The sequence below is a fragment of the Phaenicophaeus curvirostris genome, chromosome 19 (assembly GCF_032191515.1).
Source record: "Phaenicophaeus curvirostris isolate KB17595 chromosome 19, BPBGC_Pcur_1.0, whole genome shotgun sequence".
NCBI lineage: Eukaryota > Metazoa > Chordata > Aves > Cuculiformes > Cuculidae > Phaenicophaeus > Phaenicophaeus curvirostris.
Window position 1 is genome coordinate 2007165 of NC_091410.1, and position 22210 is coordinate 2029374.

At 44.1% G+C, this 22210-nt stretch overlaps 2 protein-coding genes and 1 long non-coding RNA gene across 3 annotated transcripts; 2 read left to right on the forward strand and 1 right to left on the reverse strand.

Annotated features, from left to right (window-relative positions):
• Nucleotides 1-688: 688 nt before the first annotated feature.
• LOC138728798 (ketosamine-3-kinase-like) lies at nucleotides 689-8371 on the reverse strand. The gene is made up of 6 exons (XM_069872420.1): nucleotides 8218-8371; nucleotides 7154-7305; nucleotides 5087-5178; nucleotides 4538-4620; nucleotides 4013-4135; nucleotides 689-3306 (listed from the first exon to the last, which is right to left on the reverse strand). Exons 1-6 carry the CDS (start codon nucleotides 8356-8358, stop codon nucleotides 2968-2970), a joined length of 930 nt encoding a protein of 309 aa, XP_069728521.1. The 5' UTR covers nucleotides 8359-8371; the 3' UTR covers nucleotides 689-2967.
• Nucleotides 8372-8527: 156 nt separating this feature from the next.
• On the forward strand, nucleotides 8528-11997 carry LOC138728850 (uncharacterized). Its single transcript, XR_011338778.1, has 3 exons — nucleotides 8528-9139; nucleotides 9868-10015; nucleotides 10129-11997. It is a non-coding gene; the product is annotated as an uncharacterized lncRNA (long non-coding RNA).
• A 2899-nt stretch (nucleotides 11998-14896) lies between these two features.
• On the forward strand, nucleotides 14897-22101 carry FN3K (fructosamine 3 kinase). The gene is made up of 6 exons (XM_069872497.1): nucleotides 14897-15126; nucleotides 16151-16302; nucleotides 17438-17529; nucleotides 18752-18834; nucleotides 19657-19779; nucleotides 20599-22101. Exons 1-6 carry the CDS (start codon nucleotides 14980-14982, stop codon nucleotides 20935-20937), a joined length of 936 nt encoding a protein of 311 aa, XP_069728598.1. The 5' UTR covers nucleotides 14897-14979; the 3' UTR covers nucleotides 20938-22101.
• The last annotated feature ends 109 nt before the right edge of the window (nucleotides 22102-22210 follow it).

Here is a 22210-nt window from a genome sequence, read left to right on the forward strand (position 1 = left end):
TAGCACCTGATGAGAAAATGTTGAGGCAGAAATCAATCCTTTGACTGACCTTTACAGGGACCTCTGTGAAAGAAATCATAAGAAAGCTTCCTTCCCTGGTAAAGCCTACAGATTATTACCCTCTCTTAATATTCCAAGTAGGCAATAATGAAATCCAGAGGAGGAAGCTAAGGACAATTAAGAGGGTCTTCAGGGCCCTGGAGAGAATGGCGAAGGGCTCCAGGGTACAAGTAGTGTTTACTTCCACCATGCCAACAACAAGGAACAAAGTGGGGAGAGAGCAAGGAAAATAAGTCAAATAATACCTGGTGTGAAGAGCAAAACTTTGGGTTCTTTGATTGTGGACTGGCCTATTCAGCTCCAAGCTTTCTTTCCAGGGATGGGGCATGCTTATCTCCTAGGTGTAAAAAAATCCTGACCAAAAATCTAGCAGGGCTTATTAATAGAGCTTTAAGCTATATATGAAGGGAGAGGGAGATGAAGACAGGCTAGACAGGAGTGAGCCTGGAAATGGAACATTTTATCATTGCTTGGTGAGATATGGTTTTCAAAGCATTAAAAATAAACACATTAGTTTACACATGCCACACACATATCATGATCTCTCTTGAGAAGGGACTTAGAAACAGCATGAGAGGATATTGCAGTTTTCAGGAGATACGGCATTAGAGCACAGGTTCAAGGAAAGAATTTGGCAGATTCGGTCTGCAGAGGGGGAGCCAAGAAGAAAGAATAGACAAGAAGGAAAAGCAAATTCTAGCAAAAAAAAAAAGGTCTTTGAAAAAGTAAGCATAATACCTCTTAAATTAAAACACTAAATCCAGTTGTTTCCATTTACACTCCCTGCACACAAAAGGTGACCTTTGGAAACTGTTCAATCAGGTCTATGACTGCACCTCCATTATCACTTTTCACCTTCTAATTATAGAAGTATTTGCATATTTTAGCAAAATAAACATGCTGATTTGTTGAGGAATTGTAAATAGAACAAACTTGTTAAATCAACTCTAACTGTATTATGAAGGTGTATGGAAATGAACAGTGAGAGGATCTCAGCAGACTGACTGCTAGCTGCAATTCCACAGCATTCTTCCAATAAACTGCACCAAGCACTGGGAAGTTTGGGTGAATTGGATAAGGATACGGACATAACATTTCATCAACACCATCCAAGTGAATGGTTAAATACATCAAGGTTGAAGCACAGACAATGACACCATAACCAAACCACACACACATTTTCTTCAGTGACACGCTGCTCCAGATGGAAATCCATGACTAATCTCCCATCAGCACCTTTGTTGCCCATAACTGCCTAACAAAGCAGGGACCTATCACAGGTCAGAGCAGCTCCCCAGATCAGAAACCAGCTGTGTGGTTTTAATTCAGAAAACAGGCAACAAGAATCAATGGGGAAACATTTTATTGAATCAACAAAGTAAAAGTGATTCTACCAAGCAAGCATTTCAAGCTCTTAGTAGCAGAAGTTAAACAGCCAGGGAGAGTAGGATTAAGGACAGAAAATTATAGCAAGTTATTGTCTTCTCTAAACTTGCTTCCAATTCTTACAAATAACTGCAAAACCAGCCACCCCTCTGTAATCTGCCAAAATCCAGTGAAAAATATTTTAAATTAATTATAGTCACACCCAAACATTCAAAATGCACATCAGGAATCATGCGTCTCCCTCACCTACCTGCTATGCTTGCACTGTGATATCACTACAACTGTATCATCCTGCAGGTTACAAGGAACAGCCAGTCCACACTCTGTCCTTCAGGAACTGCTGACAGTGGCGTAGAGCTGCTGCCCTGTAGGTTCACATGCATTTTAACTTCCTTTGGTTTCATGTCTTTTCTCCCAAGAGCTACAGAGTGCACTTTGTGGACTGAGGAAGAACATTGGCATACAGCAACTCTATGCTACAGAAAACGTACATGCAGCCCACAGCATGACCAGACAGCACTATCCTGTGGGCAAAGAGTTGTCAAAAAGCACATCTTCTGTTTGTGTTAGTGACAGAGAAGATCTCCAGAGGACGTGGACATGTAAAGTGCCTTACCTGAGAAGATCTTTAAGAATGCACACTACTGCACAAAAGCATAATCCAAACCAAGGACGACAGTTCCAGTGAAAACAGAATTACAGTAAACAATATCCCACTGGCCAGCAAGCACAGAACAGCCCTCATGAACACCAGGAGGCAGCAAAATGCATACACCAGAACAAATTAGAAGCATTTTCACACAGCTTTGTACAGAATAGGGAGCAGCTCCCATCCAATAAAATCACATTAGCAAATGAAGAAAAAATCCAAATAATTTTTCACAGTTATTGTATAATTTCCTTGGTGACTTTTGAAATATTTGGTTAACATTGTTTTCATGCACATAACTGTACCTGAAGAGCTGGAAGAGTCTGAGCAATCGATCATAAAAAATGGGTGGAGGGGCAAACGGAGCAAAAATCACCAAGCAGGCTTTTAGTAACTAAGCTTTAAGTAACTAAGCTAAGCAGACTCTCAGTAACAAATAAAAGTGATCTTCCCCTTCACTAACACTTCTCTGATGTTTATTATTAGGGTACAAACACAAACCCTGGTATTTCTCTACTCTGAAGGACAAACGGTTCCCAGGAGAGTACTTCTTCCGAATAATTTACACTCAAGTGCTCAACTGGTATTAACTCGCCCAGTCACAAGCATATAGTGCTTTCTGGACATCAACAGATCTTCTGTACAACTGAATGAACTCTTTCTTTAGGTACTTCCTTCATAAGGTATTCTGAGCTATCCTAAAAAGAGATGACTACATTACAGCTGGTATTTGGCAGGACTCACTATTCTAGCTCATTAGTTCTGCATCAGTGTCATCAGCTAGGAGCTGTTTTTAACACTACTACTCCTGGAGCTGCACCAAGTACAGGATTGTCCAAGCAACGGAGGAAGAGTTCTGCTCAAGCAAAAAGTCACTTGATAAGGTTTCTCATGATGTTTAGAGAAGACCCTCTGTACCCTGTACCAAAATGGTTCCAATGGTTCATGTAGTGAAAAAGCTGATAAAGCATGAGGCGTTTCTCAAACCCTGCAGCTTTAGGAATTTTACTGTGATAAGCAGAGTAAAAAGAACTGCTGAAGCCACCAAACATCCCAGCTATCGCCAGCTCGTACTCTGAATGGCCGTAGAAAGAAGCAGGATCGAAGATAACTGGACCTGAATCATCTTCAGCCACATTCCCACTCCAGAGATCTCCATGCAATAGAGCAGGAACAATTTCTACATCACAGAACAAACTGGGTATCTTCAGCTGCAGGAGAGGGAAGGAGAGAAATGCAAGTACGACATTTTAAGATTAACAATTACGGAGTTTTACCTGCATCCATGCAAAGTATGAATTGTAACTTCTTAAAAGTTGTTTTAAAAAAAACATAACTCCAAACAGCAACAGAGATGCTGCAAAAATCAAGAGGATTCTACTTTTTATAAAAAACAGTAGTTGAAGTCATCCAAATGTTGTTTAGCAAGAAAATAAAAAATGTAAAACTCCATTTGGTGCTGCAGTCTTAATCAGCTTTAATAACAACAACCACCTGCTTCATTGTTAGCAGGTTCAGGGATCTCCCACCAACCTTGAAGAGATTTCTAAATAGGTAACGCTGCAGTCAGATGCAAACCTTAAGTGAACAGATGATATGCAGAATAGTCCTGCTGATACACATTTCTCATCACAAACGCATCACCGGGAATGAGAAATGTGAACTCCATTTGGGATTTCCCAAACAGCAAGGCAAAGTGCTATTTGGTAAACATCCACTTTTGAATATCAGCATAGCGTGATGTGGCAAAAGCCATTTATAGCTTAGAATAAAGAGCATTTGAATCCCAAAAAGCTGGAGTCTTACCAACAGGCCCTAGAGCACACCAACAACCAGGAATTTTGTTTTTCAAAAAAGAAACTCTAAAAACTGACCCACAGTTATCGCTGTAATGAGAACTGAGAGAACTCCTCCTACCTGAAGTTGTGCCCAGAGTTCTCTTGCTTCCCTGTCTCCTGAATTCTTCTCGATCAGGTCCATCTGGGGCTGGATTCTTTGCTTGGCAAAGAAAGTCACCCAGTCCCTCTGCCAGTCATTCACCTGAAGGAACAGGACTGCAGATGTTTGGTCTACATCACACATGAGAGATTTTCTTCTCTTTCAGATAAAGTATTTGAGGACTCTATAGCCTTTGTGCTGATACCATCCAGGACAGTAAATGCTACCACGTCACAGAATGGTATCTGAAAATATTAAATTAGGGCAATAAATTTTTTTCTCTAAGTGATAAAACTCAAGAAATGGAAGAGCTATGAACGCCCAAAGCAGCTTTAAGTGCTGCCCAAAGCAATCCTTTCCTCAGCAGGCTGAACAATGGTTTTCCACTGGTATGATGCCCCAGAGACAACAGGATTGCCATTATGGTAATTTAGGCCTTTTGTGTCACAGAAGGGAAAATAAGATAAACTTAAAATTCTATCAGTCCAATGAAGCACAACGTACCTGTGGGAGATAGCCACAGCAGGTAACTGTATGAAAGCCAAACTGTTCCACAAACTGGACTTCCATTTGCCCTTGACCTTTACCTTTCAAATCAAAGACAAAAATCCAATACTAATGACAAGATTGTACGTATCTGCAATGCAAATGGACTGTAAGTACTATGCAAGAGTACAATACTGCTTCTACTGAACTAAAAGAAATTGCAACTAAATACTGGTTTTGTTACAAAGGTGTTGTGGTGAGTTTTAATTTTAAAACTTGATGTCCGGTAGCTATATTTTAATCTTCATAATGATATTTTGAGGCAGGGTAGCTCCTCTGAAACCACGTCCTTGCAGAAACCCAAGGGTGCCAAATCCAATAAATGTTTTGCTTACAAAGATCTACATAGAGCAAACAAAAGCAAACAGATGACTCCCTGCCTGGGTGCTTTGTCCAAATCTGTTTCACGGTATCTTTAGTGGAAGAGGACAAACTTATCCTGAAATAACAAAAGCTATTTTAACTATAATTCACTAGGTTAAATTTGCAAAAAACTCTGTACAGTACCAACTGTGCTTTCTTCTTTCTTCAGCTTTTCTCCGAGTTGCTGGTTATGAAGGTGGAGATCAGCTAGCTGTGTTCCAAGCATTGCAGAATATCTGAGAAACAAAAGTGTTCTTAGCAACAGCGACGTACGAATGAGGCCAGTTCTTGATATCCCTGGAATTAGCTGCAAAGATTTATCAAGCCAATAAAAGCAGTTCTGCTTTTCTAACAAGGTACATGCTCAAAATACACCCCATCCTCTGCCTCTAAAGATCAGGTATGAACACAGAACATAATATACTAACACGGCTGTTCCCAACAACACTATTAAAAGCAAGCAGCAGTCATAAATTCAATAACAAGGACAAATTCTAACTTCTGTCTGATGTCACTTTCAGTAAGACCTCTGTAAGAGTTATATTTACATACAAAATACATACCTGTACATACTTTATATATAAATATATATATATAAAACACGTATCTACATATATATATTACGTATATACAGTTCAAAGAAGCCTTGCAGCAATTAGAAACGGCTCTTACAGTCAGTTGGCTCCCATGGTAACCGATGGTTTCCATGGTATTCCTCTTCCTGCCTGTGACCTTTCACATCTCTCTCTGTTTTCAAGGCACTGTTATTTAAGGCAAAGCTACTCCTTCATTTTGCTCCTATCAACACAGGTTGTAGCTATCCCCAGAAATTTGTCTCACAAAGGCTGGAGGAATGAGTAGAATGAGGGATAAGACATTAAAGCTGTCATGCCCACCCCCATAATGGAACCAGACATAAGTATTTGTCATAGTTTAATATAGTTAAGTGTTTGCTTCAGAGGAAGGCCAAAAATTTTCAACTATCAGAATTAAGGTAAGAGTTGTAAAAAAAACTGCAATCTAGATGCATTCATTTAGGGAAGCACCTCTGCACACTCATGACAAGCAATATTAAACACTGGGTCTTACACCAAAGGTAAGCATACAGAATGGAGGATCAAGCAGAGAATTCTCCTGGCTGTAAAAAGGAATATTACTGTAAAAATCACTAATTACTGTTACAGGAAAAACTTCCTCAGAGGATACCCATCCCACCAGAGAGTCACATTCACTCCAGCTGCCGTGACCAAAGAGTGCGCACAGCAGGCGAACCAGATGGATGCCCCTTGTATATCTCATATCCACCCACTCACTCATGCTCTGCCATCTCTCTCCCATTGACTCCACCCTAGGCTGATGGAGAACTTCAGGTTCATTTACTAATAGCACAACACCACGTTACAGCTCCAGCTGTGTGCCACCAGACAAGGACTCCAAACCAAAAAATTCCTGGGCAATGACATCCTTACAATCTAAGTTCTCACACCTCACATGCTCTTCACCCACTCTGTCATGTCCACATGACAGTTGGTCCAATGGTGTTTAAGGGGCTAGGGTCTTCTCATTCTTCATCTGGTTTTTTTTCCCCTTGTCTCTTGGCAGGTCTTTTCCTACCTTTGCTTCTCTCTCATCTTATCTTCAAAGTTTGCAGCTGGTTGTAGATTCCTTACCTTCTGGCTTGAACCAACCCTGGGGCTTTCTTGTGTGTAACTCAGTAAAAGCTCAGGATGAGTTCATCACATTCAGGTGAGAAGCTCACAGCTTTCAGCCTAAGACTTCACCAACTCAGGTGACGATGCTAAGCAAGCCCTGCTGGGTCCAGCTTTTTACAGTTTCGAGAGGCTTCATCCATAGCTCATTTTTACAGACTAATGCTACGCAACTAATTCTAAAAGGCTTGATTGATTATAATTTAGACAAAAGGAATGTTCTTTAACACTTGCAAAAAAACCAATGAAGTCCAAAACTAAAGGAAAACCACAGTCACACCTTGATGTGTGACCTGTTTGCTACGTGAAGCACTACAAAGTAACTAACACGGTTCTGGGCTGTATAATTTACCAAAAGTATCTTGACTTGCTTTAAAAAAACAAAAACACCCAACAAAAAAACAGAAAACCAAATAGGTTTCCCCTCTGAAAACAAGTGATTTAACTGTGTTAATAGTAAAAATTTCTGGTTAAATGAAGCAAATATAAACCTGTGCTTTACCTGTTTAAGCCTCTCATTTCCACATGTTCCATCACTAGCACAGCACCACCCTCAGGCAGGTCTAGAACTTTGAGGGGTTTAGGCACCTTGATCACCTGCGTTTTCAGGATGGCTTCCAAACTTGCCACTTCTCCCTCAAACATTCTTCTAGCCTAGCAAACATGAAAGGAAAGCATCTGTCTTGATGGACACCTGTCATGAGCAAAACAAAGCTCTCCTGGCAAATCAATCAAGGCTAAAAATGTTCAGTAAAAAGCTTGGAGAGAGCTGGGGGTGTTTAGCCTGGAGAAGAGGAGGCTGAGGGGAGACCTCATTGCTCTCTACAACTCCCTGAAAGGAGGTTGTGGAGAGGAGGGAGCTGGGTTCTTCTCCCAAGGGACAGGGGACAGGCCGAGAGGGAATGGCCTCAAGCTCCACCAGGGGAGGTTCAGGCTGGACATCAGGAAAAAAATTTTCACGGAAAGGGTGATTGGGCACTGGCAGAGGCTGCCCAGGGAGGGGGTTGAGTCACCTTCCCTCGAGGTGTTTAAGGCACGGGTGGACGAGGTGCTGAGGGACATGGTTTGGTGATTGATAGGAATGGTTGGACTCGATGATCCGGTGGGTCTCTTCCAACCCGGTTATTCTATGATTCCATGGAGCAAGCAGATCCTGCAGATCCACAGGCATCGCTGCCCCACAGCCTGGATAGCCCCGGGATGCGCTTCTAACACATCTGCCCCTGCTGCAGCGTCACCAGAGCCGGGCAGTTCGCTTTGATCCGCCCTCAGAACCCGCGCAGCCACAACGCACAGAAGGCTCGGCGGTTCTCATCAGGAACCCCCCGGCCGCCATCTTCCCCCGGGCGCCTCCCGCCTTCGGTCGCGCTCCCTGACGCCATCAGCGAGCGCGGCCACGCCCGGAGCGGACCCCGCGCTCCCAAAGCCACCGCTTGGCTACCCCGGGCTTCGGTTCTGCCAGCGAAGCCGCGCACCGCGCAGAGCTGGGAGCGGGGGTGCCGGGCGGGGAGCTGCCCCGATCCCCGCCGGAGCCCCGGGAAAGCCGCTCCCGGCCCCGCCGCGCACCTCGGCCCCGGCGTTGCTCTTCACGTACACGCGGCCCCGGTCCGTGTCGTAGCTCTGCCCCGCGCTGATGCAGCCACCGCCCGAGCGGCCCGCGGCCCGCAGCGTCCGAGTGTCCAGCGCGCGCTTCAGCAGCGGCTCCATGATGGAGGGGAGGGGAGGGGAGGGGAGGGGAGGGGAGGGGAGGGGAGGGGAGGGGAGGGGAGGGGAGGGGAGGGGAGGGGAGGGGAGGGGAGGGGAGGGGAGGGGAGGGGAGGGGAGGGGAGGGGAGGGGAGGGGAGGGGAGGGGAGGGGAGGGGAGGGGAGGCTCCAACCAGGCCGACCTGAAGTGAACCTGCATCCCTTGGTCCGTTAGCATTTATCTTCCCTTTCTTTTCCTGTTCCTTTTGAAGGAAGAGATCATAGGATCACAGAATCACCAGGTTGGAAAGGATCCACAGGATCATCGAGTCCAACCATTCCCATCAATCACTAACCCATGTCCCCGAGCACCTCGTCCACCCGTGCCTTAAACCCCTCGAGGGAAGGTGACTCAACCCCCTCCCTGGGCAGCCTCTGCCAGTGTCCAATGACCCTTTCCCTGAAAATTTTTTTCCTGATGTCAAGCCTGACCCTCCCCTGGTGGAGCTTGAGGCCATTCCCTCTCGTCCTGTCCCCTGTCACTTGGGAGAAGAGCCCAGCTCCCTCCTCTCCACAACCTCCTTTCAGGTAGTTGTAGAGAGCAATGAGGTCTCCCCTCAGCCTCCTCTTCTCCAGGCTAAACACCCCCAGCTCTCTCAGCCACTCTTTCAGCCAAAGGTCCAGATGCAACCTTGAAGAGCTGCCCATGTAGTCTATGAGCATGTGCAAGAAGGAGAGTTGAAAATTCACCATGAAGAAGACTGTGAGCCTTCCTCCAGAAGCCCCCAGCCCAAGAGCACCAGAGGTCAGGGTATATGTGCCAAAAGCAGGGGAACTTACGTAAATAAATTCCCGGAACTGATTATACTAGACACAACTGTTCCAGGAGAAGTGATAAATATGTATGCTTTGACTGTATATAGCCTTTGTGAATTGTGCTAGAAGTTGCACGCACAGTAGGTACGGCTCTCCCTTGCGTGCCAGGCATCTTATTAAAGCATACCTTACTTAATAATCAAATTGGCATTGCTTATTGAGTTTGACTTTTCACAGCATTACTTTCCCATTTCCCTTCTCCTTTCCCTTCCCCCTCTCCTTCCCCATTCCATTCCCCTTCCCCCTTCCATTTCCCCTTCCTTTCTCCCTTCTCCTCCCCTTTCCCTTCCTCTTCCCCTTTCTCCCCTTTCTCTATGGTCATGCCTGCCATGCAGCACAGCAGGTCTGTCTGTTAACAGTGCTGGCTGTGGAGTGCATTACAATTTCTGGATGTTACAGCCTTGTCGTGGTTCTGCGCCAGACAGCAACTGAATAGCATGCGCCACATCTTCCCTCCTTCTGGGATGGGGAGGAGAATCCAAAAGAAACAGATAAAACTTGTGGTTTGGGATAAGGGCAGTTTAGTACAAAGGCAAAGGAAGAAGAAAACGGAAAATAATAGTAATAATAATTTAAAAAAAAAAACAAACAATAAAAAATATGCAAAGTGAATAATGCACAGTGTAATTTTGCTTTCTCCTTCTCCTGCCTATCCAGGAGCTGGAACAGAGCCTTCCAACACAGATTGCAGACCACAATGCTGTGGCAGGGTCTGTGGCCTGGCCAGCCAAGCGCACCGCACCTCCCCACTCCCATCAAAAGCTGCACGGAAAGACATTTTCTAGCTGGGCAGAGCTGCAAGCAGGTTGGCAGGGAGAAAAATCCCTTGTGTTCCCCCGCTGGATCTGCCTGGAGGATGCTCTGACCTCATGGGAGTTTCAGCCACCAACCTCAATATCTTTCTTCCTCTCCTGACAGCTACCCTGGAGGTTCCCCACGACAGAGCTGATGTTCTCAGAGTCCCCTTGCCGCTGCTCGACAGTGGCCTGGATGTGCTTCAGCAGCCCCTCACCCCGCTGCAGGGAGGAAGATGACAAGGCTGTGACATGCCAGGGTCGGCTGGCTGCCACAGGTTACTTAGCCACTGCCCATGGGCTATCAATGACTGCATGGCATTTGCCCCAAGGCTTTCATTTCCTTCCTTGCTGCTGACTTGAACAAGCCAACCTGCGGGGTAACGAGGGGCTTACCCATGTTACAGCAAAGCACAGCCAGCCTTGGGTCCTGGCAGCTCCTTCCTAAGCCCCCCACGCTGGCATCTCTCTACCTGGCTCCTTGCCACCTTGGCCACTGTCTGCTGAGACATGAAGGAGACCCCCTGCTACTGGAGCTTCTCATAGAGCTGCAGAAGCTGCTCCATGGGTGTCACTGTTGCTGACAGAATGCGCCGCCTGCATCTCTGCCAACTTCTACCTGGGGCTCTCCACCACTATGCTGCAGGAATGGGAGGAAGAACAGGCTCTGAGATGGGATGGATGCAGCCAACAAGCCTAGAAGCCATAGAGGCTTATTGCCCCATCTAGCCCCAGGACATGTCTGGGAACTCCTCCAGGACCACCCCACTGAGCCAACTGGCAGTGCGAGTGCTCACCCCAGACCTCAGCTGTGCCTGCAACTAGTCGACTATCTTGGCTAGCAACTGCTCCAGCGTGGCCTTGATTGTCTTCCGCTGCTCTCCCAGCTCCTTCAATTCCTGCTTTCTCTCCTGTAGCGTGGAAGGGGCATAGGCAGGCTTAGCTTCCATGGGGTTGCTGGGAGGGTGTCCCTTGCTCCCCAAAGACGGTTGTTCCCAGCCCCCCTGTGCTTCCTTGCAGCCCCACAGTGTAGGAAGCCCTCTCCTGTCCTTTTACCCTAGTTGCAGGGTGATCTGATTGCTGCCATCCAGCCAGTCAAGATCCAGCATCACTGGCCAGCACAACCAACCCATGGACCATACCCTGGCACAGGAGGGCTAGCCGCCCCGAGGTAGCCAGAGATACAGCTTCCTCCTCATCCCATGCAGGATTCAGTCTTGTTTGTGGCCATACCACATCCATGTCCAATGTACTCTGGTTGTGGAGGCCCAGCAGGCAGCCAGCAATGTCCTGGAGTTTCGCCTGAGTAAGAGTTGGTCAAAGGACTGATTTCTGTCTCAACCTTATCTGATCAGGTGCTAAGCCTCAGAACTTGACTGTAATCACAGATGCAGGAATGTTTTGTAAACGACCAAAGTTGGTACAAGCTAGCAAGGAATGTTTTGTACCTATCTACCCATCAAAAATGTTCTGTACATGTCTCCAAGTCTCCCTGCTCCCTACTGTTGTGAAAGATCCATGAAGCAAGGAGGAAAAGACAGGAAAATTAATGACAGGACCCATACCCCAACAGAGCATGCGCAAAGAACAGTTCAACCAAAGTTCAAGGTGATGATGACTACTTCATCGGGAGACCCCAGGTCGACCACTGCCACCAGGAGGAGCGTATGCACGAGGGAGGGGACCTGCAGACACTCCTCTCTTGGCATGTGTGGCCTGCTAGGTGGAGATTGGCACATCGTCACACGTGTATAGACTAGCATAAAAGACAGCTCTGAAGCAGCTGATTTCTAAAGATCTTCCCCACTGTGAGATCGCCTCGATCGAAGACAGAGGCTGTGGAACGCCTTCTGGACTGGGACCCCAGAGATGCCAGACATCTGTGGGCCCGTGGTGGCAGCTATAAACCCCTTTTCTTCCCTTTCCTCCCCATCTTTCTCCTTATTCTCTCTCTCTCTTCCTATCGCAAGCCGCTTTACAGGCACAATTAATAAAGTTCCAGTTTAGATTGAAATTTGATTCCCTTGACTTGTTGAATTATTGCTTTTTTCCCTCTGCACTCTGAAATCATAAATGAAATGAACCATCATGCATCCGCTTATGAGTGGACTGTGACACTCTGGGGTGGGGCAAGGAAAGGGACACCAGTCAAGATGTGGGAATGGGATTTAAAAGGAGCGTCTGCAAAATAGCTTAGGTACAAGACTGAAGGACACCGGCTAGGGCTGTGCCTGGGGGCTGTGGCTGTATTGCATAAGTTGGAGCTTTATCTCCCCTCCTTCCCTGATCCCTCCTTTCTTGTTTTGTGACTGTTGAGTTAAAAAGTGCCTTAGCACCTCTGTGGTCAATGCATGCAGTTGCCTCTTACCACCAGCCTGACCTGCAGGCAACAGTGCCTATTCCCACTCTCCTCGGGTAGTGCTGGGAGGAAGAGGGTGGGGGGTCTCCAGGGGGGTGGGATGAGCTCCCATGCTGCCCTCTTGGGACATCCTTCCCACTCTTCCTTCTTGGTGCCCTTCACACCGGGTGACAACAATGACAGTGGCCGCAGGCTAGGGGTTAGGATGCCAGGGCAACAGGGTGGGGCCAAGGGCTCAGCTTCCTCCCAGGGGCACCAAGCTCACCGAGCCAAGTGCCTCCAGGATCCTCTGGATGTCGTCTGTCATGCGGCACTGCCCTGCCTTCATCCCACCTATCTCCTTGAGGAGAGCCAGGGAGAGACCCCATGACCCTGGAGAGGGAGGGGATGGCGGGGGTGAGCCCTAGGGGAGGGTCCTTAAGGAGCAGGACCTTCACCCCCGCTGTGACCTTCACAGAGTCCAGGGGCAGCACATCGTCCAGCCCAGCCAGGCTGGCAGGACAGCACAGGCAGCACTAAAACTTTGGTCCCATCTTCAAGAGCCAAGAAGGGGCAGCCCTGTCCCGGGGGCCATTGCACAAGCTGAATCTGCAGGGATGGATCAGCCCTGCCTGCCTGCACCAGGCTCCCTGCAAGACCACTGAAGCCGATCCCAATGGCAAAGACACATTGCCAACCCCTCAATGACAGCCTGGCCCAGGAGGGCAGTGGCAACCACCACTGCCAAAGCAGAGAGTGACTCAGCAGGGGTTTGCCCCAAGGAGAGTGAGCCTTTACCACAGCAGCCAGATTAAGTCCTAGTTGGGCTTTGGTCCTTCCGATGTTATCCCTGCATAACCTTACACCACCTTTGTAGCCCTCCTGAGTTGCTGGCCACTTCTTCCAAAAGCCATAAACTCTACTTTTTTCCTTGAGTTCCAGACAGAGCTCTCTGTTCAGCCTAGGCTGGTCTCTTCACCACCAGCTTGTCTTGTGGTGCATGGAGACATCCTGCTCCCGTGCCTTTCAGCCTTCCTCTATGAAGTGTCCAGCCTCCCTGGACTCCAGTTCCCTCCAGGGCTGCCTTCCACAGGGCTCTGTGAACCACGCTCCTAAACAGGCCAAAGTCCACTCTCTGGCAATCCAAGGTGGCTGTTTTGCTGACCCCCTCTTCAGGGCTCCAAAATGAGCCTGTCATTTCCTCCTCTGTCATTTCATGGCTGGTGTGCCCAAGACAGCCTCCAACAATCCCATCTCCCACCAGTCCTTCTCTGTTCTGAACCACAGGTCCACTGGGCACCTTCCCTGGTCATCTGCCTCACCAGCTATGTCAGGAAGTTCTCTTCCACACACTTCAGGAACCTCCTGGACTGTTTCTCCTCTGCCATGTGGTACCTCCAGCAGACATCTGGCAGGTTTTGTTTGGTGGAGATTTGATTGCTTTTGTTTGGTTTCATTGACCTTAAAAGGCAAAAAGAAGAATGAATTAGAGCATCTTTCCCTATGCAGAAAGAAGAGTTCCTGCTCATGGCATTTACTTTGTTGCCAGAAGTCTTTAACCCTTTCCCCAGGTGCTCCATTGCAACTGAGGATATCATTCCCTCCATTTGTGATTGCAGTAATAAAGCTGACCAAAATGAAGCCAGGATTTGCCTGGTAATCGTTGCTTTCTCTGCCAAAACCCATGTGTCAACCACAGTGCAATGATGGGAAATGAATCCAGAAATTCCCTGGGGAGATAGTAGACATCGCTGCTTTAAGGAAGAACAGGAACCACAGCCTCTTCCATGGATTGTGATGTGCTGGGAGTTGGTCACAGCCATTGAACCAAATATGTTATCTTTATACAGATATGATTAAAACAAATGTAGGATCTGGATTATTGTACCTTATTCTCAAGGTTGAACATTTTATACTTGAGGGTGTCCTTGCACTTTGCAAGTATAAAGTGATTAAATTCAGCAGTGCCCAGGGGATGTTCAAAAGGTGAAATGAGGCCTTAACAATCCTGTTATATCTGGAGAAACATACAGAAAAAATATACTAAATTTCTTTGTTACAAGCTTGGTGCTTTTACTATGCATTTTCAGTTGCCAATATCCAGCCTTGAACACTTCCCTGTCTTACTGACTTGGTATTTCTGGTAACTTCCTTGTGGTCAGCAGCAGGATTTAATTGCATCCTTATGGATTGCGACTTTGTTTTTCATATTGCTGATAACAACAATAGAGCCGGTGTGCAATTTGTATTATTGCATTTAACCTCCCTCTAGTGGACAGGTTTAAAGATGACCTCTGCTACAATGAGAGCACAGAGCTTAAAAGAGAAAAACAGATCCAAACTACAAGTACCAGCAGCTCTCAGCACTGTTGAGAAAGGACCCAGGACATGCGTCTCTATTTTATTCTAGAAAATATTTCTAAAGAATTTTACTTTTCAGATACAGTTATAAAATTCCATTAGAGCAAAGCATTTTGAAATATTATCTCTGGATTGTTATTTTTTTGGCTGCTTTTTTTTTTCACCCCTTCTTAGGTGGCCCTTTCTGCCTCACAGCAGTGACAGTGACAGAAGGACCCAGTTCTGTCATCTTGTTTTGCAGGGGATTTAGCAGAAAGCGGCTGCGGCGGTCTGGGAATGACCACGGAAAAGATCCTGAAAGCAGAATTGAAAACTTCTGTTTTGAAAGCACTTGGGAGCCCTGGAGGAGGATGCATCAGCCAAGGCCAAGCTTATGAAACTGACAGCGGACGAGTATTTGTTAAAATCAACCACAAACCTCAGGTTAATGCTGGCAGACATTTAACTACTGAAGTTATGGCATTTAGAGAGCTTTTTCTTTCAAAAGCATCTGATAGTTTATAATTTAGACTTCTGCATTTTCAGGCTGAATTTTAATCATTCAGGTTTTTCTTTCAGTTTTTTAAAGCTGTAATTTATTTTATTTCAAGTGTTCATGCAGCAGGTTTGGGATGTAATGGAATGTGATAACCTTCCACAGCATGCAATATTTAAAAAAGAGACTGAGTACAGAGCAGTTATTGTAGTACTGAGAGATCAGAAACATCTAAAGCTGAATTTGCATTCATTGCATTCTTTTTCCGATTTCATTTGGGAGGATGGAATAGTGGAAGGGAGGGAAGAGGGAAACAGGGCGCCAGTGCTAAAACTCATGTATTATTTTCAAGCTACAGAGGTTTCAAACTTCCCCGTTGCTTTTTGTATTTCTAGCAGTAAGATTCTTGCAATTTTTCAGGAAGTTCTTGACTGTTCTACTACTAAACAAATACAGTGCTCAACTGCTCTTTGTAACTCCACAATGAACCTGGAATTTGCTTTGTCAATATTAAATCCATCCTAAAACTGCTGAGAAGAGCGGCTTCTTTATTTAAAAAACATAGCCTATAGGCTTACTGGATGTACTGTTGTCTCCATCCAGTGGCATTGATCTGCATGGACAGGAGGACCGGTGTAAGGGTTCAATCTTTGACTTCATCTAGTAGTGGTCATCTCTGGTTTTGAGGGAAGAGGCCCAGGGCATTATCCTCAGAGATGCTCTTACATCTGAGGAGTTTGGTGTCCCCATAAGCAGCTGGAAACCATGATGAAATGTGACAAATTTTACTGCCTTGAGGTGAATTTGGGAAAAAAAGAGAAGCTAGGATTAAGGTACTCAAGCTTCTCTGAGTGGACTAGACCCTTGCTGCAGCGACATTCTGTTATCAGGATGAATTAACTCCTTGTTACTTTGGAAATAAGGTGATTTACCCCAGAGTACCATCCCGAGGACATTCTCATTCCTTGACAGGCTAGACAAATGTTTGAAGGAGAAAGAGCAAGTTTGGAAGCCATTCGGCAAACCAACATTGTGCGAGTGCCCCAGCCTATGAATTTGATTGACCTGCCTGGAGGAGGAGCGATGTTTGTCATGGAGTACCTGAAGATGAAGCACCTCAGCAAGTATGTCCATGCATATCTCTCTCTTTACTGTTTTGAGGTATCTTTTCTTATGTCTTACAGTCAGTCAGAAACCTTCGTGAGAACCTCTCTATTCTCTCAGAGAAAGAGCTTATATCTGTCAAAATCAGTATGTGTGTACGTGTACATATTAAAAACCCCAACATACCTCTATGTGTGTGTTTGTATGCTCCTTCCCCATGGATTGCTCTTCCCTGCTCCCCTCCTTGCAATAGGAATGGCAATGTTGTCACCAGTCTAGAGCTTTGTGTGCTTGTCCCCAGTGTTAAGATGCTACTAAAAGGAACGTGAAATTGTCTGTGCTCAGCCCATCTTCCCCTCACGAGATTTTCCATTGGAGTTTCATCCCCCGCCTGTCAATTCTCTTGAAACTCACCAACTGCTTCTGTCTCTGAAACCTCTGCTTCTCTCAGTGTAATCTTCATGTACGACTGCAGTCAGTGAGCAAGGTCAAAGGCACCAGGGTGAGAAAGAACTAAATGGAAAGACAACATGAAATTCCACTTCCTGTTCACCAACTGAGGGGATTGAGGCATGGACTCCTGTCTGATGGACAGAAGACCCTTTATTAGGCTTAATGGCCTAATGGAATTCTTCCACAACCAACCTGCACGTGGAACTCAGGAGTCATAGACTGGACACAGGCTTTCAGGAGTTATCTCCTTCACCCCAGACCTCCCTGGGAAAACAGGACTGCCTAAGGCTCATCTGGCAGTTGTTTATCCAACCTATCTATTTTTATCAGGAGAATAATGGCAATTCCACAGCATTCCCAAACAATTCATTCTAATCCATCCATGTTTTCTAGGAAGGATTTTCTAATGTCTAACCTCAGTCCTCCTGGCTGCAGTTTCTGAACCTTGTGCTCCTGTTCATACAGCCTGGTGTTCTGTTTGCCTTTCTTACAAGAGCCTTGACTTTTGTTCATTTTATTATCTGTTACAATTTGTCTTGTCAGAGTCATTGTCCAGACATTTTCTCCCTGTTCTTTAGTTGTGAAGTTCATTAAGGTTCTATATTTGCCAAAAATATACTTGTCTATATTTAACTGAGATTTTTTCTCTCTTTCATTCACTTTTTTTGTTTCAGTTTTGCTTTGCTTTTTTTTGTCCTATAGATATTCCTCAAAGCTTGGAGAGCAGATAGCAGATCTTCATCTTTATAACCAGAAACTTGGAGAGAAATTGAGAAAGGAGGGAAACACAATCGGTAGAGTACTGCTATCATGTACCAAATAACAAATGAAATTGTTCACTTGGCTGTGGTGCAGTATTGCATTAGAGTTTTAATGATAATTAAAGTCAATATTGGGACACTGTTTCACGAGGAGATCTGCCTCTCCTGTCCCTGTGCCACTCTTCTCAAACATGCATTATATACACAGAAGCTATAATTGTTTTGATTTATAAACATATGTTTTAAACTTTGACAAGACTAAATTAATTTGTTCTTAATTCTTCGTTTTGTATATACTTTGTTGTATAAAACGGTATATGTTTGTTGTATAAAATGGTTGTATATAACGGTGCTAATATTTGCTATTTACAGCTTTCAACATTTCCTATCAAACTCAACATTTGGATGAGTTGTATTTTTCAGCGTCAGTGAAGCCTTTCAGCCTCATGTACCATCAATCTCTTAAAATGTTCTTGACCTTACAGACCTCCTCTTTCTTTGTTTGCTGTTAGGTCAGACAATTAACTTGTTACAGAATATGATCCCAGTTAGTAAACGCATCATTAAGTTCCCCTTTAAAGCTGTTGGGGATTTCATTCTTTAACTTAGATATGTAGCAAAATATACAACAATTGCTGCTCCTTGAAGCCAACTGTAATTCTGCAGTGTAACATCAGGATGTAGTTTCTACTGACATTAATGAAAACACCTTTCCGTAATGCTTTGGAAAGTGGATTTAGGTGTAAATGGAAAAAAAAAACCAAAATTATTCTTTTAGAGTTGATAGTATTAAAATCTGACCCACCAGGCTGTATCTGTGTCTTTACTGTGACTTCAGGGATGGATCAAGCTCAACTCTTAGTGGTGGACATATAATCTCTTGGTTTTGAGTGAAAGCCATATTACCAGTAGGTCACAAATAGTGCACAAATCAAAATAAGGTCACGTTTAATGACAGCATATTCAAGTGTCAAAACAGGAGATTGCAAATCTGCCATCTGGACTTTGTTCCTGAATGTTTAACACAGTTCTCCAATGGGAATTTGCTCACTGTTACTAATTGTGTCTTCATTTCCATTCAGTGTCTGCAAGCTTAAGAAAGTTCTTTCCATCTTGAGAGAAGGTCTGACCATGAAATCAGTGTAACTTATTGCTCAAAATTGTTCTCTGTGCCTATTCTCTGAAATCTAGTTCTGTGTTTGCAAACTTTACTATGTCAGGATCACAAAACTCCCAATATTTATTTTGGGTTTAGGTAAAGGAGCTCATCACTCTGAGGCTCAGTACATGGCTCAGTTTGGATTCCATACAGTGACTTGCTGTGGTTATATACCTCAGGTATGAGAGGTAACATGTACTTAATAGAGTTCTATAATCTTGTGCAAAAGCTCATTTCCTTGGCCTTCAGCTTTATGGTCACAGTTTTGCTCTCAGTGCTGGCAGGGAAGGTAATGTCATGGCTCTTCAGTGCTGGAGCTTGCTGCAGTGCATGGAGCAAGCAGGCACAGCAGGTCGAATAAGAGTTTGAAATTATGTGGTCGTTCATTATCTTGGTAATAATTCATAAAATAAGTATTCCTTCACAAGCAATGTCTTGGGTTTGTTTTTCCTAAACCACCACTCTATGGATCTGAAATTACAAGAGGGCTTCATCCTGTGTGACATCTCATAAGACATTGAGAGGGACTCTCTGGGATAACACGTGCTGGCTCTGTGCATGGTAGAATTTCATTCTACTGTTAAACTGAATGAATTTTCAATATTACAGACTCTTGGCTAAGTACAACTTTTCACCAAATTAGAAATGCATCACCCAATAAAAATGAAGGAATACTTCTGCATTTCTAGAAACATTTTGGAATATAATACGGAACAATGGAAATGATCTCACCAGAAGCTCTCTCGTGAAAATACATTAAGAAAATTTGAATGAATGAAAACAACCAGAATCTTAGCTTATATCTCATATTAGAGACAGCCCCACCTCAGCATGAAAGAAAGCATCGCTTCCAAATGACCAACCAACTCAAATGTCATGGGCAATGTTGACATTGTCTGGGCCATTGTGGCAAGCATTGAACATTTTAACTTATGGATTATTAATACTGACTATGTATAGTTCAAACTGATTATTACAACCCTTTGTATTATATTTTCTAGGTGAATGAGTGGCAGAGTGACTGGCCTTCCTTCTTTATCCGTCATCGGCTCCAAGCTCAATTGGATTTGATTGAAAGAGATTATGGAGACAGAGAAGTCAGAGAACTTTGGTCTCAGCTAAAAGTATGAACCATGTCTTAAATCTGGTTGGAGTATTAGAAAATATGTATCAGTGGAATTTTAAAGGTGTTTTATAAGAGATTTACTTTGCTTTTAAAGAGCAGCAGGAACTGAACTGCCTTCACAGCCAGGCCAGCAACAGTGTCAGCTAGAAATAATTCATGTTACTTTGTCAGGTTTTTTAATAGACAGCAAAAATAAACCAGCAGTTCAGCATTAACATTGATTTCTTAGAATACAGCTAATAATAATAATATGGTAAATTCCATCTAAGAACTTGGTGTTGCAAAACAGATGAAATTCTGCTGCCCTGGCAATTATTTTTTTTTCACTTGCTTCAGGCTCCCAGCTGAGCTGCTCATGCAGCTGAGTCATGCTCTGTGCAGCTCCTGGGCAGCAGCCAGGAATGTGTTCCACTGCGAGCTCTGCGTCACTGCTTTGTTCCTCTAATTCTGGTTAACTGGTACAGACGTTCACTGCTGTCCTTTTTGCTACTAAACCTTTTAATTTAAGTGAAATTTAAATTGTTTTATTTCTTGTGACAGCCAATATTATCTATGTCTAGAAAAATACATTAATTCTTGATCTTGATGCTAGAGTGTGAATTAAATGGTTTGCAAAGCCTGTCAAGAATAATCAAGAACATTTATTACTGGGTTACAGTCTAGGTTTATGCTTATAGCTATCAAACTGAAAAGCACCCCATGAGGAATCGAAGTGGAGAATATTGAGCCAGCTTAATCTCTTTTATACCACAGTGTGATGCTTTAATATTTTGTTCCACACTCTTTAATTGTTGCATGTTTGTTCATGCTTTTTCAGCCTAAGATTCCTGAAATGTTCTGTGACACAGAAGTTATTCCCGCTCTCCTGCATGGGGACCTGTGGGCAGGAAATGTGGCTGAGGATGACTCTGGACCAGTGATCTTTGACCCTGCTTCCTTCTATGGCCATTCGGAATTTGAACTGGCCATTGCTGGGATGTTTGGAGGGTTTAGCAGCTGTTTTTTCTCTGCCTATCACAGTAAAATACCCAAAGCCCCGGGATTTGAGAAACGAAACAAATTGTATCAGCTCTTTAATTACATAAACCACTGGAACCATTTTGGAACTGGGTACAGGAGGTCTACCCTCAATATAATGAGGAAACTGCTAAAGTAACCAAGTAGGTATGAGAAACTCTGACATAGTCCCTTAGTAGTGAGCAGGCCCTGTTTGTCAGAAGTATCACAAACTAGGAATTGATGTTGATGATAAAACACCTGACATGCAAATGTTTTCTATGCTTTTTAGCCTCACTAAATATTAAGAGTGATTGTGTAATTTTCACCTTATACACTCACTTGTTAGCACAGGTTCATACCCTGCTAAAGTAAAATACTGCATTGTTTGTGAGAACTCAACTAGCTTTGAAAAGCAGCGGGAAAGTCAGCCTCACTCTACTCTGCAGTCTTACTCCTCCTCTGCCATGGTTCCAGGTGTTTGCAACTTCCCACTTCTGCTGCTTCTCTGCCAGCAGTTCAGTATGGGTTGCTGCTGTGGTGGGATTGTGGTGCTGGAAGTAATAATGATCTCCTTACATCTCCATTCATTTTTCCGATTTAGTTTTCTGACATCTTTCCCATGATAAGTGTTGCATATAGAAATAATTACATTTCTAGTATTAACTTTAATGTAATCTACTGACATGCTTTTGGTTTTCTATGAAAGACTAAATTACAGTATTTCGTAAAAGGAATGTCTCTGTAGTTCATGATATGGTCAGAAAGTGGATTATTAACCCACAAGGTTGATAGGAACATATGATAGTTTTAGTGTGATATTTTAATGTATTGTACTATGACAGTAACATACTTAAATAATTTTGTAAAAAAGGTGGGAGGAAGGCTTAGTGTTTTGATGACAAGAAAGCATCTTTGGCAGCTGTATTATGTGGTGCTTGATGTATTTTCAGTTTTAGAAAATAATGTAAGCAAAGCTCATCTTTGCTGCTGCTGCTGGGTTACTGAAGGAACACTGCCAAATCCAATGGCTTTATAATATTTTTTAATATTCTTAACTGTTCTGTTTTTACCGAAGATGTAGTCAATGAGAATTTGGGGAGAAAACCATGCGACAAAAATATTGGCATACAATGAGAACTAGAGCACATGAACAAATTCAAGTTCTTTAATGGAAGAAAGTTGTAAAGAAACAATATATGAAGGCAGTCCTACAAATGCTGATGTGAATCTGAAAGTTTGAATAAGAATGAATGAACATATGTATTTAGGCTTGAGACGGTTGTCATTCCTAAAACATTATATTAAAAAGTCCTCAAATGTGTTTGCACTTTTTTGATGTTGATGATAAAACACCTGACATGCAAATGTTTTCTATGCTTTTTAGCCTCACTAAATATTAAGAGTGATTGTGTAATTTTCACCTTATACAC